This window comes from Juglans microcarpa x Juglans regia, chromosome 3D (genome assembly GCF_004785595.1).
Source record: "Juglans microcarpa x Juglans regia isolate MS1-56 chromosome 3D, Jm3101_v1.0, whole genome shotgun sequence".
Taxonomy (NCBI): domain Eukaryota; kingdom Viridiplantae; phylum Streptophyta; class Magnoliopsida; order Fagales; family Juglandaceae; genus Juglans; species Juglans microcarpa x Juglans regia.
This window is the reverse complement of record NC_054598.1, coordinates 11,181,479-11,199,842: the sequence shown is the minus strand read 5'-3', so window position 1 is coordinate 11,199,842 and position 18,364 is coordinate 11,181,479. Positions and strand designations below refer to the sequence as shown.

At 38.6% G+C, this 18,364-nt stretch overlaps 2 protein-coding genes across 3 annotated transcripts; one reads left to right on the top strand and one right to left on the bottom strand.

Annotated features, from left to right (window-relative positions):
• Positions 1–1,088: 1,088 nt before the first annotated feature.
• On the top strand, positions 1,089–11,380 carry LOC121254670 (ribulose-1,5 bisphosphate carboxylase/oxygenase large subunit N-methyltransferase, chloroplastic). Its single transcript, XM_041154793.1, has 6 exons — positions 1,089–1,723; positions 1,826–1,854; positions 8,137–8,348; positions 8,934–9,059; positions 9,442–9,846; positions 10,901–11,380. Exons 1-6 carry the CDS (start codon positions 1,212–1,214, stop codon positions 11,111–11,113), a joined length of 1,497 nt encoding a protein of 498 aa, XP_041010727.1. The 5' UTR covers positions 1,089–1,211; the 3' UTR covers positions 11,114–11,380.
• A 493-nt stretch (positions 11,381–11,873) lies between these two features.
• Positions 11,874–17,611, bottom strand: LOC121254669 (rhamnogalacturonan I rhamnosyltransferase 1-like). 2 transcript variants are annotated; one of them, XM_041154792.1, is made up of 9 exons: positions 17,256–17,596; positions 16,674–16,999; positions 15,970–16,037; positions 15,800–15,888; positions 15,550–15,712; positions 14,057–14,346; positions 13,041–13,245; positions 12,396–12,553; positions 11,874–12,285 (listed from the first exon to the last, which is right to left on the bottom strand). In XM_041154792.1, the coding sequence occupies exons 2-9, from the start codon at positions 16,924–16,926 to the stop codon at positions 12,009–12,011; spliced, it is 1,503 nt and encodes a 500-aa protein (XP_041010726.1). In that variant the 5' UTR covers positions 16,927–16,999; positions 17,256–17,596; the 3' UTR covers positions 11,874–12,008. The 2 variants fall into 2 exon arrangements, with proteins under 2 accessions (XP_041010726.1, XP_041010725.1); XM_041154791.1 differs by having other exon boundaries at positions 16,674–17,611.
• Between the last annotated feature and the right edge of the window lie 753 nt (positions 17,612–18,364).

The window sequence follows — 18,364 nt, the reverse complement described above, 5'->3', positions numbered from 1 at the left end:
AGGAAAATCGTACTTACAGACAGACACATGAGATTACAGATAATCATAAAGGATTAAAATCCAAGTATCAAAAAGACCTACATAAATCAACAATAGACAAATATCCAAAATTACAAATCAATCAACATTAAAGCAAACCTTAAAAAATTAAAAAGTACGACAATCATGCAGATAAATGTTAGCTCACACTAATAAAAATAATAGCAAACAAAACAGGTGCAAAATAACATATACAAATTCACAAATAAAGGATTTTAATTTTGTTAGGCAAAGGATCTCTATTTTCAATACAATTTATATTTACACTCTCAACTTCCTGATAGTTAGCTTATAAAATAATGTGATTTTACAATATAGCATCTCATGTAAAAATACATTAGTTTATAAATTAATTTTTATAATATTTATATATAGATTTTTTCGTAATAAAAATATGTCCAAAAGATTATGAGAAAATGCTTATAAACAACAACAATATTTATTCTTTTAAAACTCTCCTCTTTTAAAATTTAACCATTAGGATCGTAACGTGCTTCTTGCATATCCTTCTATTTTCCTTATCTATTTTAATTTTTGGTTTTTTTGAACGAATCTATTATAACAGATCATATTATTGAGAAATTATAATTTATGTTTCAAAATTAAGAGAAACGATAAGTTTGAAAGAACTGTTATCAGCCATAAAATAATTATATAAAAATAATTTTATAAACTAACATAGTTTAATTTATTAAATTTATTATATAATAAAAATAATTTTATAATATCACGAATTATAAAATGAGAAAGTCTACTTTACTTCCTTAACTTGACACTTCCATTTGATCGCTAGTCAATTTTTTTTTTTTTTTTTACTTAGTAGTTAAGAAGTGATTTTAAATATATTGATGTATTTTTTTTATTTTTTAAATATATTTAAATATATTAAAAAAATATGAAAAAAAAAAAAAATCGCTGGGCATACCAAAATGGGGCGGCATAGTAGCCGCCCCCTTATAAAATTATGAGGTTATTTTTAAAATATTTATATAATTAAGTCTGATAAGCTGAATGCACACGTGGTTTTGCGGATCAGACCGGACCAAAAATGGACGATCGAACAAACTAGAAAAGCAAAAGCCTATCCAACCGGGAGCAATGTATTGGACCCATATCTTCTTCTTCGTCTCATCGCATGCATTGTCGACTCAGCTCAAAGAGTCGGAGAGGCAATGTTTACTCCTTTCCCGTTATCTCCATACTCTCCTTTCCCCTCCCCTACCAAATTCCTCAGAAGCTTCTCCTCCATAACGGTAACAAAAGCATCACCACTTCCATTCCTCCACTGCAAGCGGCTTCTCTCTGTGTCTGTGACGTCCTCTTTTCAGAACCCTGACTCTGACTCGCCTCCTTTGCCTCCCAAAGTCCAGACCTTCTGGCAATGGTTGCGCGACGAGGGCGTAGTTTCCGCCAAGACTCCGGCGAAGCCCGCTGTCGTTCCGGAAGGTCTGGGACTCGTTGCCCAGAGAGACCTTTCCCGGAACGAGGTCGTTCTGGAGGTCCCCAAGAGATTCTGGATCAACCCAGATGCTGTGGCGGCCTCCGAGATTGGTACTGTGTGTAGCGAGTTGAAGCCTTGGGTGTCTGTCGCTCTGTTTCTGATCAGAGAGAAGCTGAAAAATGATTCTCCGTGGCGCTATTACCTCGACATTCTTCCGGAGTACACGAACTCCACTATATATTGGTGGGTTTGGCTTGGTATTGGGTGTTTGTGCGTGGGAATTTGGTGTTTTGATAGAATTGAAAGTGTAGGGTTGATGAATGTGGTTTAATGGTTCCAGTGCAGGTCAGAAGAGGAGCTGGCTGAACTTCAAGGTTAGTGTAGTTGCTGTTTCACTTTGATCTTTCCAATGTTTTTCTTGTGTTAGGCTTAATAACTTTCCAAGATTCGGATCTAGCTGTGGATTAGTTCTCAACATTTTTGGCATTTCCGACTAAGGTTAGCTTCATCTGCAAAGCATTAAAATGGTGCTAGTTCTTTCTTGTTTGATACGAACTAATAGTGTTCTTTTGTGTGAGCAATTGGTGGTGGACTTAATCTAGATAATTTAAGGCTAGTGCAAACTGCTTACCCTGTTTGAGCGTATTATAAATCATGATGGTTGCTAAATTCCATGACAATGGGAATATTGTTCTCTCGTGTATAAGATTTTCGAAATGGAAGTGCATCGGCTTGACATTCTAGATATGATTGTGCTGCGAGTGTATCTTCTTGATTTTCTTTCACCATATTTTTTTTTAATCTTGATTGGATATTGAGGGAGGGAGGTGGAAGGCTACAACAGGTTTTTAAGCTCCTTTGGAGGCTCAAGACTATTGTGGGAGCCAAGACATTATACCCAAATTATTGGCTTTCTCTGGTCTGTGAAGACTTTATGAGATTCATCGGAAATTTTCTAATGTGCATACAGTCACAACCTTATTTGTTTGGTTTGCCAACGGATTAAGTTCAACTATATGTCCTTTGCTAATGTATAAGAGCGTAGTGTGGCTTTGTGCTATGGACCGCAAGGAAGATGATGGCTAGAGGGACTTCGGGTAGAGATGAAGGTAGAAGACGAAGACTTTGTGTTTTGAAGACAAGTGTTTGAATAAGCCAAACTCCAAACGGCACCGTTTATTTCCCTTTTATGTTATGCTATGCGTTTTATCCTTTTCATATATTTTCCATACTGTGCGTTTTATCGAGTCTAATGCTGGGCATTTTAATTGGTGTACTGTGTCAAAGTCAGTTGAGTTTTTTAGAGGGAATATATGCGTCTGAGAGGAGGGAGTGAGTTTCATCTGTCATTTTTGGAATTATCTGGAACATGTATGGAGGTTGGGAGGCCCTCGGAGCACTCCCGTGGCTAGTGGAATTTACTGCATTCTCTCATTTCCATTTCATCAAACAGCTTGTCTACACCTTTCCATTCACACGCAGAGCACCATTTCTAATTGATTAAGTTTCCTGTTGACATCCATATCATATCCTTTTCCATTTACATTCATCTCATCCATTCCAAATCCCATATTTACGTTAAGATACATTGAGATTCATAACAAATTGGTATCAAGAGCCCTTTCTATCCACCATGGCTGACGGCACAAGAGCGAAGCAGCAGGAAAATCTTCAACGTCAAGTTGACAACCATGAGGCGAGTATCCAGGAGATCAAGGACTGTTTGGATCAAATGTCTGAAATGTTGCGAACCCTCGTGGCTAATCAGAATGCTGTGGCAAATCCGCATCGGGACCAAAACTTGGAGTTGCACAAAGAGAGAAGGCCTTTCCACAGAGGCATTAAACTTGATTTTCCTTGCTTTGCTGGTGAGAATCCTGCACATTGGATATTTAAAGCTAATCAGTTTTTTGACTACCATCACACACCACCTCCCCAACGCCTTTTAATGGCTTCTTATCACATGAATGGTGAAGCTTTAGTGTGGTATCAAGATGCTATGGAGACTACATTGTTTCCTTCTTGGGAAGCTTTTACTCAAGCTTTATTAATACGGTTTGGCCCAACCGCATACGATGATCCCATGGAGGCGTTAACATGCCTCAAACAAACCTCTACAGTGGCTTCGTACAAGGCTCAATTCGAATCATTGTCCAATAGATTGAAAGGCCTGTCCGATAGTCATAGACTGAGTTGTTTCTTGAGCGGGTTGAAAGACGAGGTTCACCTCCTTGTTCGAATGCTCAACCCACTTAGCTTGACTACAGCCTTTGGGCTTGCAAAAATTCAGGAGGAATATTTACTAAGCTCAAGGAATACATGGCAGTCAGCAGGTGACTCGTCACACATGTTCCCTAAATAATTTTCTGGATCTAAGTTGCTGCCAGGTGACCAACCAAAATTCCAGAAGTCTTTTACTTCCTCAGTCCACATGGACGAGAAGAGGAAAAAGGGGCTTTGCTTCCACTGCGATGAAAAGTGAAACCTGTTACACAAATGTAAACAGCCTAAAGTCTATATGATCCAAGCAGTGAAAGGGAATGATGACAAGGAGGGAGAAATTTTTTATGATTCGACTGAGACTGTAGACAATCAGAAGCTGGAAGATAATGTTGGACCTGAAATTTCCATTCATGCCATTACGGGGGCTCCTCATTCAAATACCATGAGGTTGGAAGGGCGGGTTAATGGAGTTTCTGTGGTGATCTTAGTGGACTCTGGCAGCACTCATAATTTTTTGGATCCGTCCGTCGTAAAGAGAGCTCGGTTAGTGGTGGAGGACTCTACCAAGCTGCAAGTTCGCGTGGCCAATGGGGGAGTTGATTTAAAGTGGTGGTTGTTGTACTAATGTGGGGCTGTGCATTCAAGGTACTAAGTTTCCTACCTCTTTTTTTATGCTAACTCTTGGAGGGTGTGACTTGGTATTAGGGGTCCAATGGCTCCGGACATTGGGCACCATTATGTGGAATTTTTCTAACTTGTCTATGAAGTTCACCTTTGAGAACAAACCTATGTGCTTATGGGGCTTATCTATGACACCCTTGTCCTTTGAGGGGAGTAATAAGGTCTTGCAAGCTGCTGTATGCACTGGTAGGGGGCTGTTATTGCAGCTGTTGGGGCAAGATAGTGGGGTTCTGCAGGGGCACATTGATCAGGATATTGTCAAATTGCTGAACCAGTTTGCAGAGATCTTTGAGGAGCCTAAGGGCCTTCCTCCTAAGAGGGCCCATGACCACAGAATTACACTACAGGAAGGGGCAGCACCTGTGTCGATTCGGCCCTATCGCTACCCTCATTATCAAAAGTCTGAAATCGAAAAAAGAAATCAAAAAAATTGTGATGGACCTACTGCAATCTGGGGTTATTAAGCCTAGCACAAGCTCTTTTTCTTTGCCGGTCTTATTAGTCCGTAAAGCGGATGGTAGTTGGAGATTGTGTGTGTACTACAAGGCACTCAACAGCATGACGGTAAAGGATAAATTTCCAATACCGGTCATAGATGAACTTCTCGATGAGCTAAATGGGGCCATGATTTTCTCAAAGCTGGACTTACGGTCTGGTTACCACCAGATAAGAGTTGTTCCTGAAGATACGGCAAAGATAGCTTTTCATACCCATGAGGGACATTACGAATTCTTAGTAATGCCTTCGGATTAACTAACGCCCTGGCTGCTTTTCAAGGGTTAATGAACGAAGTGTTTAGGCCCTTTTTACAGAAGTTCGTCTTAGTTTTTTTTTACGATATACTCGTCTATAGCAGCAGTTGGGCTGCACATTTGAGCCATTTAAGTATTGCAGGTACTTAGAGACCATCAGCTTTATGCCAAAATGTCTAAATGCAGCTTTGGGGTTTTGGAGGTTAATTATTTAAGCCATGTGGTGTCAGGACAAGGGGTGCAGGCTGATTACTCTAAGGCCCCCAATCTATGCTCGAGTGGCCACTGCCTTCCAGCCCTAAATCTTTGCGAGGATTCCTTGGGTTAACGGGTTATTACCGCAAGTTCATCAGGCACTATGGGGCCATTGCAGCCCCTCTTACAGCCCTTTTGCGGAAAAATTGTTTCAAGTGGACGGATGAAGCTACACGGGCTTTTCAGGCCCTTAAAACTGCAGTTGCACACCCACCCGTTTTATGCTTACCGGATTTTTCTAAGACTTTCACAATTGAGTGTGATGCAAGTGGCATTGGTATAGGGGCGGTTTTGATGCAAGACGGACATCCAATTGCGTTTATGAGTAAAGCCTTGAAGGGTAAGGCACTCATGTTATCTACTTATGAACGGGAATTGTTGGCTTTGGTCTTGGCTATTCAAAGATGGCGACCTTACTTGTTGGGTCAGTCCTTTATTATTAAAACTGACCAGCAAGCTCTCAAGTATTTACTTGAGCAGAAAGTAGGGACAGTGACACAACAAAAATGGATAACCAAGCTTCTAGGCTATGACTTCTCTATACAATACAAATTGGGAAAAGAAAATAGAGTGGCTGATGCGCTGTTCAGGAAGTTTGAAACGGAAGAAATCGAGGATGGGTATTTAGCTCTAATAACTTTTCCTACTCCCAGTTGGATTGATGAACTAAAAGCCTCGTATTCCTCTTCCTTAGAGATAAGTGAAATCCTCCAAAAGTTACAAACAGGGGCTGAAGTGCCTAAGGGCTATTCTCTTCAACAGGGCTTAATTGTAAAGAAAGGGCGGCTTGTTATCGTACCACAGTCTCATTTCAAACAGAAGCTGCTGGAGTATATCCATTCAGATCCCCAAGCTGGGCATAATGGTCATTTGAAGACATATCAGCGTGCAAAAAGGGATTTCTTTTGGCAGGCATGAAACGAGACATAAAACAAAAGGTGCGGGAGTGCCTAATTTGCCAAACTACTAAGGGGGAAACAGTGCTACCTCCTGGACTCTTACAGCCCCTCTCCATACCAACTCAAGCCTGGATAGATATTTCCCTTGATTTTGTCGAAGGATTGCCCCGATCCCAAAAGTTTGATGTTATTTTTGTTGTGGTGGATCGTTATACAAAATATGGTCATTTCATTCCATTGACCCACCCTTATACAGTTGCAGTAGTTGCACAAGCATTCTTAGATGAAGTTTTCAAACACCATGGTTTTCCTAAAACAATAGTCTCAGACAGGGACTCGGTGTTTCTAAGCTCTTTCTGGAAACATCACTTTTCACTACAGGGATCATCCTTACACTACAGCTCTGCCTACCACCCGCAATCAAATGGTCAGATAGAGTCACTCAACAAATGTCTTGAGGGCTATTTACGTGCTTACACTGGACTCAAACCCAAAGAATGGAGTAAATGGTTGAGCTTAGCAGAATGGAGTTATAATAGCTCTTACCATACGAGCTCCAAGATGTCCCCTTTCGAAGCTCTTTACAGGTATCCCCCTCCTAAGCTGATGACGTATGTTTCGGGCACTTCGTCCACTGATGTCGTGGATCACCTGTTGAAATCAAGGGAGCAAATCAAGAACTTGTTGAAGGAAAATTTGGAATGGGCTCAAGACCGCATGAAGTTGTATGCTGATAGGAAGAGGACAGAGAGATCATTTGTAGAAGGGGATTGGGTGTTTTTATGCCTACAACCTTACCGTCAAAAATCAGTGGCAATGCGCCATAACACGAAGCTCTCTCCAAAATTTTATGGGTCTTTCCAGGTCCTTCAAAAGATCGGCACGGTCGCCTACCGGCTAGCTCTACCATTGTCAGCAAGAGTGCACCCAATGTTCCACGTCTCCTGTCTCAAGAAAAAAATCGGGGACCAGATTCAAGCTATTCCGACACTTCCTCCAGTGGACAAGGATGGGTCTTTTCTTCCTGAACCAGAAGCAATTGTGGATCGCCGTCTGAGTCGCCAAGGTCACAAGGCCATCACCGAGGTTCTCGTTAAGTGGGTGGGCGCTCCGTCGGAGGACAATAGTTGGGAGAAATTATGGAAGTTGCAGGAGCTTTACCCACACCTTGTGGGCAAGGTTTTCTGATTGGGGGGGGAGAAGAGTGCTATGGACCGCAAGGAAGATGATGGCTAGAGAGACTTCGGGTAGAGATGAAGGTAGAAGACGAAAACTTTGTGTTCTGAAGACAAGTGTTTGAATAAGCCAAACTCCAAACGGCACCGTTTATTTCCCTTTTATGTTATGCTATGCGTTTTATCCTTTTCATGTATTTTCCATACTGTGCGTTTTATCAAGTCTAATGCTGGGCGTTTTAATTGGTGTGCTGTGTTAGAGTCAGTTGAGTTTGTTAGAGGGAATATATGCGTCTGAGAGGAGGGAGTGAGTTTCATCTGTCATTTTTGGAATTATTTGGAACGTGTATGGAGGTTGGGAGGCCCTCGAAGGACTCCCGTGGCTAGTGGAATTTACTGCATTCTCTCATTTCCATTTCATCAAACAGCTTGTCTACACCTTTCCATTCACACGCAGAGCACCATTTCTAATTGATTAAGTTTCCTGTTGACATCCATATCATATCCTTTTCCATTTACATTCATCTCATTCATTCCAAATCCCATATTTACGTTAAGATACATTGAGATTCATAACACTTTGATGATGACAGGTGTCATAATTTAATTTGCACAGAATGCGTTGTAACTTGCCATTTGTCATTGGAATTCAATTGAATTGACATTTTCAGGAACCCAACTTTTGAGCACGACGTTGAGTGTGAAAGAATATGTGCAAAATGAATTTCAAAAAGTGGAAGAAGAAATCATATCCCCTAACAAGCAGCTTTTTACTTCTCCTATAACATTGGATGAGTTCTTTTGGGCATTTGGAATACTCAGATCAAGGGCATTCTCACGCCTGCGCGGTCAAAATCTTGTTTTGATCCCCCTTGTAGACTTGGTAAAGCATTTTTTCCCTCTTCATATTAGTTTTCAGTGACAGTCACCTGACTTTTAAATTATGGACAACACTAATTTGTATTGAAAAGTGAAATAATGTCTCCTACAATATATGTATGGACGCTATATATGATCATTTATATATTTTTTTTTTGATAGGTGTATATGATCATTTATATTTTATTGAAAAGATTTTCTGGTTTATTCTTTAATAATGGAGGGCACGATTATCAATCATCTCCATATGCTGATGCCTGTAAAAATTTGACTGCATAAAAGCTGTGTTGGATATCCCATAAATGGAATGCCATTTAAAATTTACTAGGTTGTAATGTACTCGTATTACTTGAGTATCAAACGCAGTTGTGAAGATGATGCCTTCATCCGAAGCACTTGTCATATAAATTGGTCTTAAGGAACTGTCCCATAAAACCTTATTAAAAAACTACACATTTTATTTATCATTTTTACATAAAGGCTGTATTTCACATTCTGATGAAAAAAAAAAAAAAAAAATGGTGCACTTTATGCAATGCTGTTGCTATTTCCTTTGATAATGGCTAAGCTGCCTCTAGTTATGAATCAGATTAACCACAGCCCTAGCATAACCACAGAAGATCATGCATGGGAGATTAAAGGAGCAGCTAGTCTCTTCTCTTGGGATTCCTTATTTTCTCTACGCACACCCGTTTCTGTCAAGGCCGGTGAGCAGGTGAAGTATTCCTGCTTCTGATGTTTCTTATTGAATTTGGTTCCATTGGCATTCCATAGATCTGAACACGCATATTTTTTCTAGTTGACATAAATGGTTATAATCTTTTAATTCATCAGCAAGTTGGACAAAGTTAATGAAAAATAATGTTCCATAAATGGAGAGTCATTTTGTGTCAAGATGAGGTGATGTGTTCAAAAGAAGTGGGATATTAAGAACTAAGTATCAACGTGTTCATGCCTTGAAACACATGACTGCTCTTTTGAGTTTTCATGACTAGCCCTCTCATTCCTTTTTTTTTTTTTTTCTAGCCCTTTCATTCCTTATGAATAAGTTCTGATTTTATTTTGTTAATGGGTGACAATTGGAAGTTTTTCAATAGGTTATGATCCAATATGATATAAATAAGAGCAATGCTGACCTGGCCCTCGACTATGGGTTCATAGAACCTAAGGATGATCGTAATGGTTATACTCTAACACTAGAAATATCCAAGTCAGACCCATTTTTCGGTGACAAGCTTGACATTGCCGAGGCAAATGGTTTGGGTGAGACTGCATACTTTGACTTTGTTTTTGACCGTCCACTTCCAACATCAATGCTTCAATATCTGAGGCTGGTAGCACTTGGTGGCACCGATTCTTTCCTATTGGAATCTATTTTCAGAAATTCTATATGGGGCCACCTTGACCTACCTGTAAGCCGTGCCAATGAAGAACTCATATGCCGAGTTGTCCGAGATGCCTGCAAATCTGCTCTTTCTGGCTACCATACCACCATTGAAGAGGTAAACTTTTGCCCTCCATGTTGCCATTACTTCTCATGCAATCTTATAAATTCTTGTTATATGCACTTCACATCATAAGGATGATAACGAAAAAGGTTAAACTACACTTTATCCACTTTTGTTTCGAGTTGAGTTTCCAACCTTTAATTTTTAAATATGAGCTTTATGTACCCCAAGCGTAATTGCATTTGCTTTTGAATCAGGAGTTTACTATAAAAAAAAATTTATAAGTAAGTTGTTGGTGTAATGAGGTTGCTATAACCCTTGGGGGTTGGCTCAAGTGGTAAAGGCCTTGGGCTTAAGGGTATGCTCCTCCTAGGTCTAAGGTTCAAATCACCATGGGTGCAAAAAATCTCTAGGGGTCATCAAACTGAGGGATTTTCCTCTTGAATTACCCGAGTTGGACTTGCAGGAAACTCCTTGCCAAGAGCCCGTGCACCCCCGGAATTAGTCGGGACGATGTTCCCAGACACCCGGTGCCAATAAAAAAAATGAGGTTGCTATTGCCTTTTTTTGGTTTTTCTTTTGTGACATGTGATTTAGATGTATGAATCTTAAGTGTTTTCAAATGAAAGTCTATTAAAATATGTGATCTCAGGTGAGTAATTGCCCAAAATGAAAAATATTAGTACCATTTGTATTTTGCTTGTAAAAAAATGAAGTCTTATTTGTCAAGGCCTTCTGAATGCAGTACTATAAGCTGCATCAAATACTTGCTAGGTAGAATTCCATCATACGCAGAATTATAATGTAGGTTATTATGTGGAAGCGTAGCCATGCACCTTTTAAGACAATGGTTACTGGTTGATAACAGCTCAGTTCGGCAGGTCCAACTACCTGAGTTAGCTACAAAAACAATTAAGTGAAATATTACACTGATCTCCCTGCCACGTCCCATTTGTTTTTTGTTTTTGTTTTTTTTCTATGGCTGGTGGGGGAACTCCTCCTTGTCCTTGGAACCTTCAATCTCTTCTTTGGAATTATAGATGGGTGGTGTCCCCCAATACTCAATCCATCTAAACTGATTATAACTAAATAGAAATGTGTATTGCAGGATGAGAAGTTAAAAGGAGCAAATCTTGATCCTAGGCTAGAAATTGCTGTTGGGATAAGAGAAGGGGAGAAGAAGGTGCTCCTACAAATTGATGAGATCTTCAAGGGTAGGGAATCAGAATTGGATGAATTGGAATACTACCAAGAAAGGAGGCTGAAGGATCTTGGCCTATGTGGGGAGCAAGGTGAGATCATCTTCTGGGAGCCCAAGTAGGGCCAAGTCTTCAAATGCCCCTCCTAAACTATGATCATTAGGTTATTACCTGAACGAAACACTTTCTTGAGAACTTCTCTAAGGGGAAAAAGGGACAGCCACTCAGCTTAATTTCTGCAGCTAGGTTGTACTTGTAGTTCAATAGCAGCAATATGTGATTGGTTGAGCTATAATCTTTCTCAATAGCTAGTGCATATTCTTGTCAACTCTCTTGGAGTAGCACCCTTACTTGTTAAAACTAATCGTGCAAACAAATTTCTACTCAAAGTAGCTCTTAAAAGGAAGTTACTGGGTTTTGTAGAAAGTTAAGAGGCTTACAAAATTATGGCTCTTGTTGGATAGAATCGTAGAGATACTTTTGACATACTCTGTACAAGACCCTTGGTCTCTCTCTTCACTTGAGGGTACAGTTTGTGACTTTCTTCGTTACCAATGTACACACAGAATTTTGATTATTAATGGCTCATCCCTCTGATTTGCGACTAATAGAATTTAAAGGGAATGCACACTACAAGGTCTAAAATAATTCAAACAAATTGATGTCGATTCTGTTCAGTATTTTGTATATTCACTGAGCATTTAACTCATTTGAACAATGATCTAGAATGTTGAATTTCTTGTCACCGAGGATATATCGATCCACTGAACACTCTGACTAGAGAGAACCAAAAAATATATAAATAAAAATAACACTGAAGACGCATCTTTTGAAACCTAAACTTTTCTTCTTTTTTTTCTCTAATCGTTTCGTGCAAAACTCTTCTGAAAGTGGTCGTGTATACATTGCATATATGCCTTATCTTATGGACGTGACATGAGAGCTGTTTACAATAGTATTCCCGGAAAAATTCAGAGGTTCACTGTCCAAGATGATCTCAAAGTTGGCTGATTGTAGTCACCTTAATATAATTGATTTTCCAGGGCCTAGCAAGTCATCACAATCTGTAATTCCCTCACAGAGGCACTCCTGCGGATTTGCATAAAAATAATCTTCCTCCTTTGGTCTGTCCACGGAAACTTTACGAGGCGTTGGCTGTCCCATTCTTTTCTCATGAGCCGACCGGACAGCATTGACAAACTCGTTCCATGAAAGTGTTCCATTCTGATGCATATCCAGTAACCCTACAAGCCTCTTCCGATCCAATAGGATAGTTTTTTTAAACCCAAGATATCTGCAAGAGATTAATCGGAAGTGTGTTTAAGATCTAAAAATAAGAGTGCTTAGCTTCCATTGCCATTAAATCAACTAAAAGGCCAACTTTGGAAGGGTAGGTATACAAACCTGCGGTGACCTTCCACAACTTTTGCCATGTTTCCATCGTAGGTGGGAATAAAAGTGCTACTGGCTACCGAAACCATAAAATCTAAAGCTGCCATTTGTGATGAATGATTCTGGAACTGTCGCAGCTCCTCTGGGGCTAGCAATGTTTCTTTTTTCACCTGAAGTTTTTGGGTCTCAAATTTTAGAAGGATCATGTGCAAAGATATGCAAGATGATCTGAATGATCCAAAATGTTTGTCAAGTATACCAGTAAATCCGATATATCACTTCACAACTGCTCAACAGACACTAAGGATTAGCTATTAAGTGAAACTTATAAAGGAAAACCCATCAATGTCATGCTTGATCCTCAGCTTGTGAAAATCACCATGTCATTTGGAAAGATTTCAATATGTTACAACTGAAATCACTCTTAACTAAAAATAACTACCAGACAGTGAGCCAATGAGCTATGGGCCAACTGGCTCTACTTGTCTTTAGGGATCATGGGGTGCAACACTGGGGGTTTTTGATCCCCCCCCCCCCAACTTGGCAATTGTGCCCTCTTCCAAAAAAAAAAATCCTACTGGAGACTGTAGAAAGTGGAGTGTTTTCACTAAAAGGAAAACAAAGATAAGGGCAAATGCAGAATAGCGATAAACTCACAATCTGAGGAAATGCAGCTCTTAGTGCCACAAGCCTCTGTTCACTGCCATAAATTTCACCAGCTGCGATATAAATCTGTGTCTCCTTATTGAAACCCAATGCCTGCAAAACCAATACCATCTCCTCTGGTGTCAGAGGACACAAACCTTGTGATCTTCTCTCTTCTGACACTATCTCTTTCTCTCTCCACCAAGGGTAAGCATACCTGAAAGAAAGGTGTGAAAAGATGAATGATATTTGTACTTAAAAAAAAACTAATTTAAAACTTATCAAAAAGGGATGAATGCTATTTGTAGGTGTGTATTGTAGTAAGTGGATGAGTACAAACTAGTTTTAACTTGAGATACTTTTTTTTTTTTTTTTTTTGGATAGGTAATCGTTGAAATATTATTAATAGAAATAGGCCAAGTCTAGGTACACAGAAAGTATACATGAGAAACACCTAATTAGGGTTTACAAACGAAAGGAGAAAGTCATGGACGTTAAGTCCATTACAAATAATGGTTCCCGCCTATAAAAGCAATGACTTATAGAAGAAAAGTTTTAATTCATCCATTGTTCTCTCGCAATCTTCAAAGCTTCTTTAAGTTGAGATACTATCATAGACTTGAGTGAAAATAATAGATACACTTTGGTCAGGAAGGATCATACATTATACTCTTTCCTCTGCTCGGTGCTAAAACCCTGAGCTTCTTGTTTCAGAAACAAACAAGCGGGAACTGACCTTATTAAAACTCAATCAGGACATTTCAGAATTACCCCCATTGACTCATCATACATTTGGCATCCTCTCCAAATCATCATACACAAGGCATTACAGCATAAAGAAATTTGAAATTCCCTGATCATTTGAAAACAAACAATGACTATTCCATACTGTTCCTTGTCCTTTGTTCAATGCATCATGAAGTGAAGTGCTTCCTAAGCAAAGTATACTTATAGAGAACGTTGGTCAAGCTTTTGAAATGGCATTTAGAACTAGAAGAGACCAAAAAAGTATAATAAACACTACAAACCTCATCCTCTTGAGCTCCGCAGCTTCTTCCTCAGTGCAGCCATGTGTACAACCTGAGAAAGCCAACATGTCCATCTCATATCTCAGATGCAGAGCCAGGAAAGGTCCCTTTTCTTGAAGCATGCGAACTAATTTGTATCCCAAAGTCTCAATCTGAGGAGTGAATCTCAGTGCCTGGAAATTAACACGACACCTGAGTTTCTGAAGATAAGGTGGGATCCCATTATTCGCCAAACGTGCATCTGTCTTGTTGAAGTGCAATACTTTATACTTGCCAAAAAGTGGAAGAATCTGCAGAATGTGATCAAAGACTTAGGATAATGATGGATAGCTGAAATTTAACAGTTGATTTTTATTTTTTATTCATTTATTTTTTTTCTTTTGTTTGGGGGGGGGGGGGGGGGGGGGGGGGGGGGGGGGGGGGGGGGGGGGGGGGGGAAGGGCTTTTTGGTTCAAAATTCAAATCAGTCAATCCTTTAAGGATGAGGCCAAATTTAATATGCACTCACATCATAATTTGGCAATATAAGCCCCACTGATAAAATGGATTTTGTAGGGAAATGAAGCATGCGATGGCCATATGAGGTAAAAATCTCATGTATGGTTCTGTAGTGGCAGTAAGCCCTTCATCTGTCAACTTTTCCACTATCACCCCCAAAAAACCATACTCTGGCAACAGTTCGAGGAGCTCTTCAAAACTACCTTTATGCCCCCAAAAAATTGAGGGAAAAAAGTACTTCAAGTTGATCAAAATCAAACTTTGTAAATTCTAATTATCCAAACTATCGATACCCATGAATTGAACTACTTTTTCTTTTCTTTTTCATGACTATATTTTTGTAAACTGTAATTATATAAGGTTTAAAACCCATATTAATAAGACTGACGGGTATCTTCATTTCTTCTTTTCATTTTCTCTGGGAAACAGATATGGTAGGTAAATAATGCAGAAAGAGGTCACACACTGAATACTTTCTTTTACCTCTGTAGTGCTTCTAACACAATACTCATTGAACTTCCACAAATGCACTACCATGCACGCAGGTACATATCTTGATACATATTTTGATATTCTACTTGTACAATTACATTCATCACTAATTTTTATGAGTTGATCTATGCATAGATTTAGATTGAATCCTGATTAGAGTAAAACCTCTCTAAAACTTGTTTTAGTTTTCAGTACTGACACTAAAAACAAGACATATCATGATGTTCATAGCATGAAGATCAACCCATGTAGATTTGAGGGGATCTTTTTCCTTTTGAAGAACCTTCCCCACAAAGATAGTTATCCCCTTCCACAAAAATAAAAATAAAAATCAAGTGAATTCCCCTATTTTTAGGACTCATTGAGAGCCCTAGTCAGTCACAAGATCAAACAAGATGCAGAAGTATTCTCATTAACCTAACAAATCTACAGACATGCTGTGAAGTTGATATGTAGCAAAAAAATTCATTAATTAAATACAAACTAATAAAAAGCACACAAACCTGTTGCACGTAATATTTTTCATTTGACCAGCTAACAGGAGGCATCTCAAGTGGAATGAGACCATGTTTCCTATTAAACCTCTTTGGCAGCCTTTTTATGATTCGGACTTCATCTCTTAGTGAATTAATGAAATGTCGCACATCAAAGATGTCCTCAAAGTTACTGCAGAAAGAATATTACGGGTTAAAAATTCTTATATAAAAATAAAAGAAGAAAATTAAGCCAGTTCTTTTAGAACAATCAATACACCTAGGGTCAGCCCAGAAAGATGTCTTGTCGAGCTCTGGAACAACCAAAGTGAGATTTAAAAGCCGAGCAACAGTCACCATGTCACATATCTGAAATGTCAAACTAGCTAAATCAACAATTTGACGTATGATAACAAAAGCAGGCAAAGAAAAAGAATAAAGGGTACCAACCGCTGCACGCATTTGATTCAAGCCTCCATTGCAAGACACTCGTAGAATACCATTACTTTTATACTTTCCTGGAATATTTCAGGAGTTAAGGTTCCATTTGGAAAGCAAGAATAAAATATGCTTAAAACCAATTAAAATGCAGGTACTTCATACGCTAAATTATAATACCCCATAATTCCCCAGTTGATTATGGTCTTGATCATATAAACCTCGTAGAAGAAAATAATTGTGAAGGCATGGAATGCGTTGGTATTTTAGAAAACCATACGATGGAAGCACTTGGGACTTTCAAAACATCACCAGAAAATGATTAGAAATTAATCACGAAATTTGATCAGCAATGCAGTAATTCAGCATCATTATTATGTCAAACAGCATGCAGGAGACAGCACAAGGCATTAGAAAAGTAGCAATTTAGCATAACTCATGCGGCTCCAAGCAACGGCATCCCCAAAATTTTCTCAGTATCCATTCTAAAATCACGTAGTGCTGTAACATTCTTTTTCTCTAATGAAATCAAACTATGCATCCAAAATTTATATCATATTGAAGTGCAATAGAAGTTTTTTCATCTGCAGTTTTCTACTATCCAAAGACGCAATATATCGCATGCAGTACTAAACTGAGACAAATTGAGTAGCGACATTATTGATGAACCGATTCCGATTACTAACGCACTAGAGCTTTGGGTCTCAAGAACTCACTTGCAGGTAGAAGAGGCGGCAGCGATTGCACCTCTTCGACGCGAAGCTGAGCTACCCTCGATATTCGATTTGTAATCCCAGCCAGCAAATGCGGATGCCATAGCTCCCCGACCGCCACCAGCTGAACCAAGCACGTCCAGAGCACAATGCTCGAGCACACGCGGATGAACCACAACTGCAATCGCGTCCTCGGAATCACTGGAGCCGGTAGCTTATCGCAGTGCACCTGTATACTCTCTGATCTAACCTCCATTTCTCTGCCCAACACCCAATCGCCGCTTCATCGAACCTCTCTGCCTCCACACCAATTTTTAACCCCGATTTCGCTACTCAATTGTAACACCACAAAGCCGGCATGAATTTCACAAACAAATAGGCATCCACACTGTAAACCCTAAGCTAGACTTATCCCCGAATCCGAAGAAGGAAAAGAAAATGGGAACGTAAGTAACTAGGATAACGCAATTAGGAGGTTGTGAAAGATCGAAAAAAATAATAAAACCTTAAGAGAGCAAAACACGAGCGGAGAAAAGGAGGGATAAAATCGAACAACTTTTATCAACAGCAGTACAAAGTACAAACCGATCAAGTCAGGTGCTTCGTTCTGAATTATGTTGGATATTTTTCGGGGAAAATTTCCTTTCCTTTTTCTTTTCCTCACAACGGAACCGTCAGACGCTGCATCATGTTTTCATGGGAAGAAATAATGAGAAAATGACAAATAGAAATATAGTATGGCTTATTCTCGATCCATCTCTTTATCATGGACTCGAAATAAAAGAAAGTGCTGTAAAGATCAGAGGCTTTTGAACGGAAAATCTTCGGAAATAGATCTCTTCATTTCTGATGGATCCGTACGTTCCTAAACTTCCTCTATGCTTCGAACTTTGAAGAGGTCGTTCTCTACTTCGCATTGAAATTTTCCCCGTTTATATAATTTTTCAAAATTGCTGAGATATTTGCAATTGATTTTATTTTGATTATTCCATAGCATTAACTATTACCAAATTTAATTTAGTTAGAATCTTAATTTTTTATTATAATATTAATTTTTGACTAAATGAGTCTATATTAGACTAGTTATCTTAAAGTTAAAATAATAATATAATATAATATTTTTTATTTTTTTTATTTTTTTTTTAAATCTAATTTATATATTTTTTATATCTTCATACTTTATAGAAATAATGTATCTATTCTATCAATATTCGCAATCAATAGAATAAATAAAAAATTTTATTAGTGCATGCCATGCATATTTTACCATTCTAAGAGAGAGGTAAGTGATCAAATAATAAAACATTATTTTCTATTGTGAATAGTAACTAGTCATGTTTGGAGAGGATTTAAGATTTACTGTAACTCAAATCTTAAATTTTAGACCATTGACTAATCTAATATAGAGATTTTTTTTTATATCTAACTAAAGTTTGAACTTACATTAACATTTAGCTAGTCTATTACCTAATGCTCTAAGGGGTAGGGACTAGGGAGAGTATTTTTCAAAACTGCAAACATTCTTGGGCACTGATAGCCTGTTAGGATATCGGTCCAAGTTTTAATTACCTGTATACAAGTGTTTGTGTTAAAAACCCAAAAAACAAAACAAAATAAAACTATTTGCTTATATTTTTTTGTCTTTTTACATATCTCTATCTAAATGGAAAAAATCTACACAATCTTCACACACC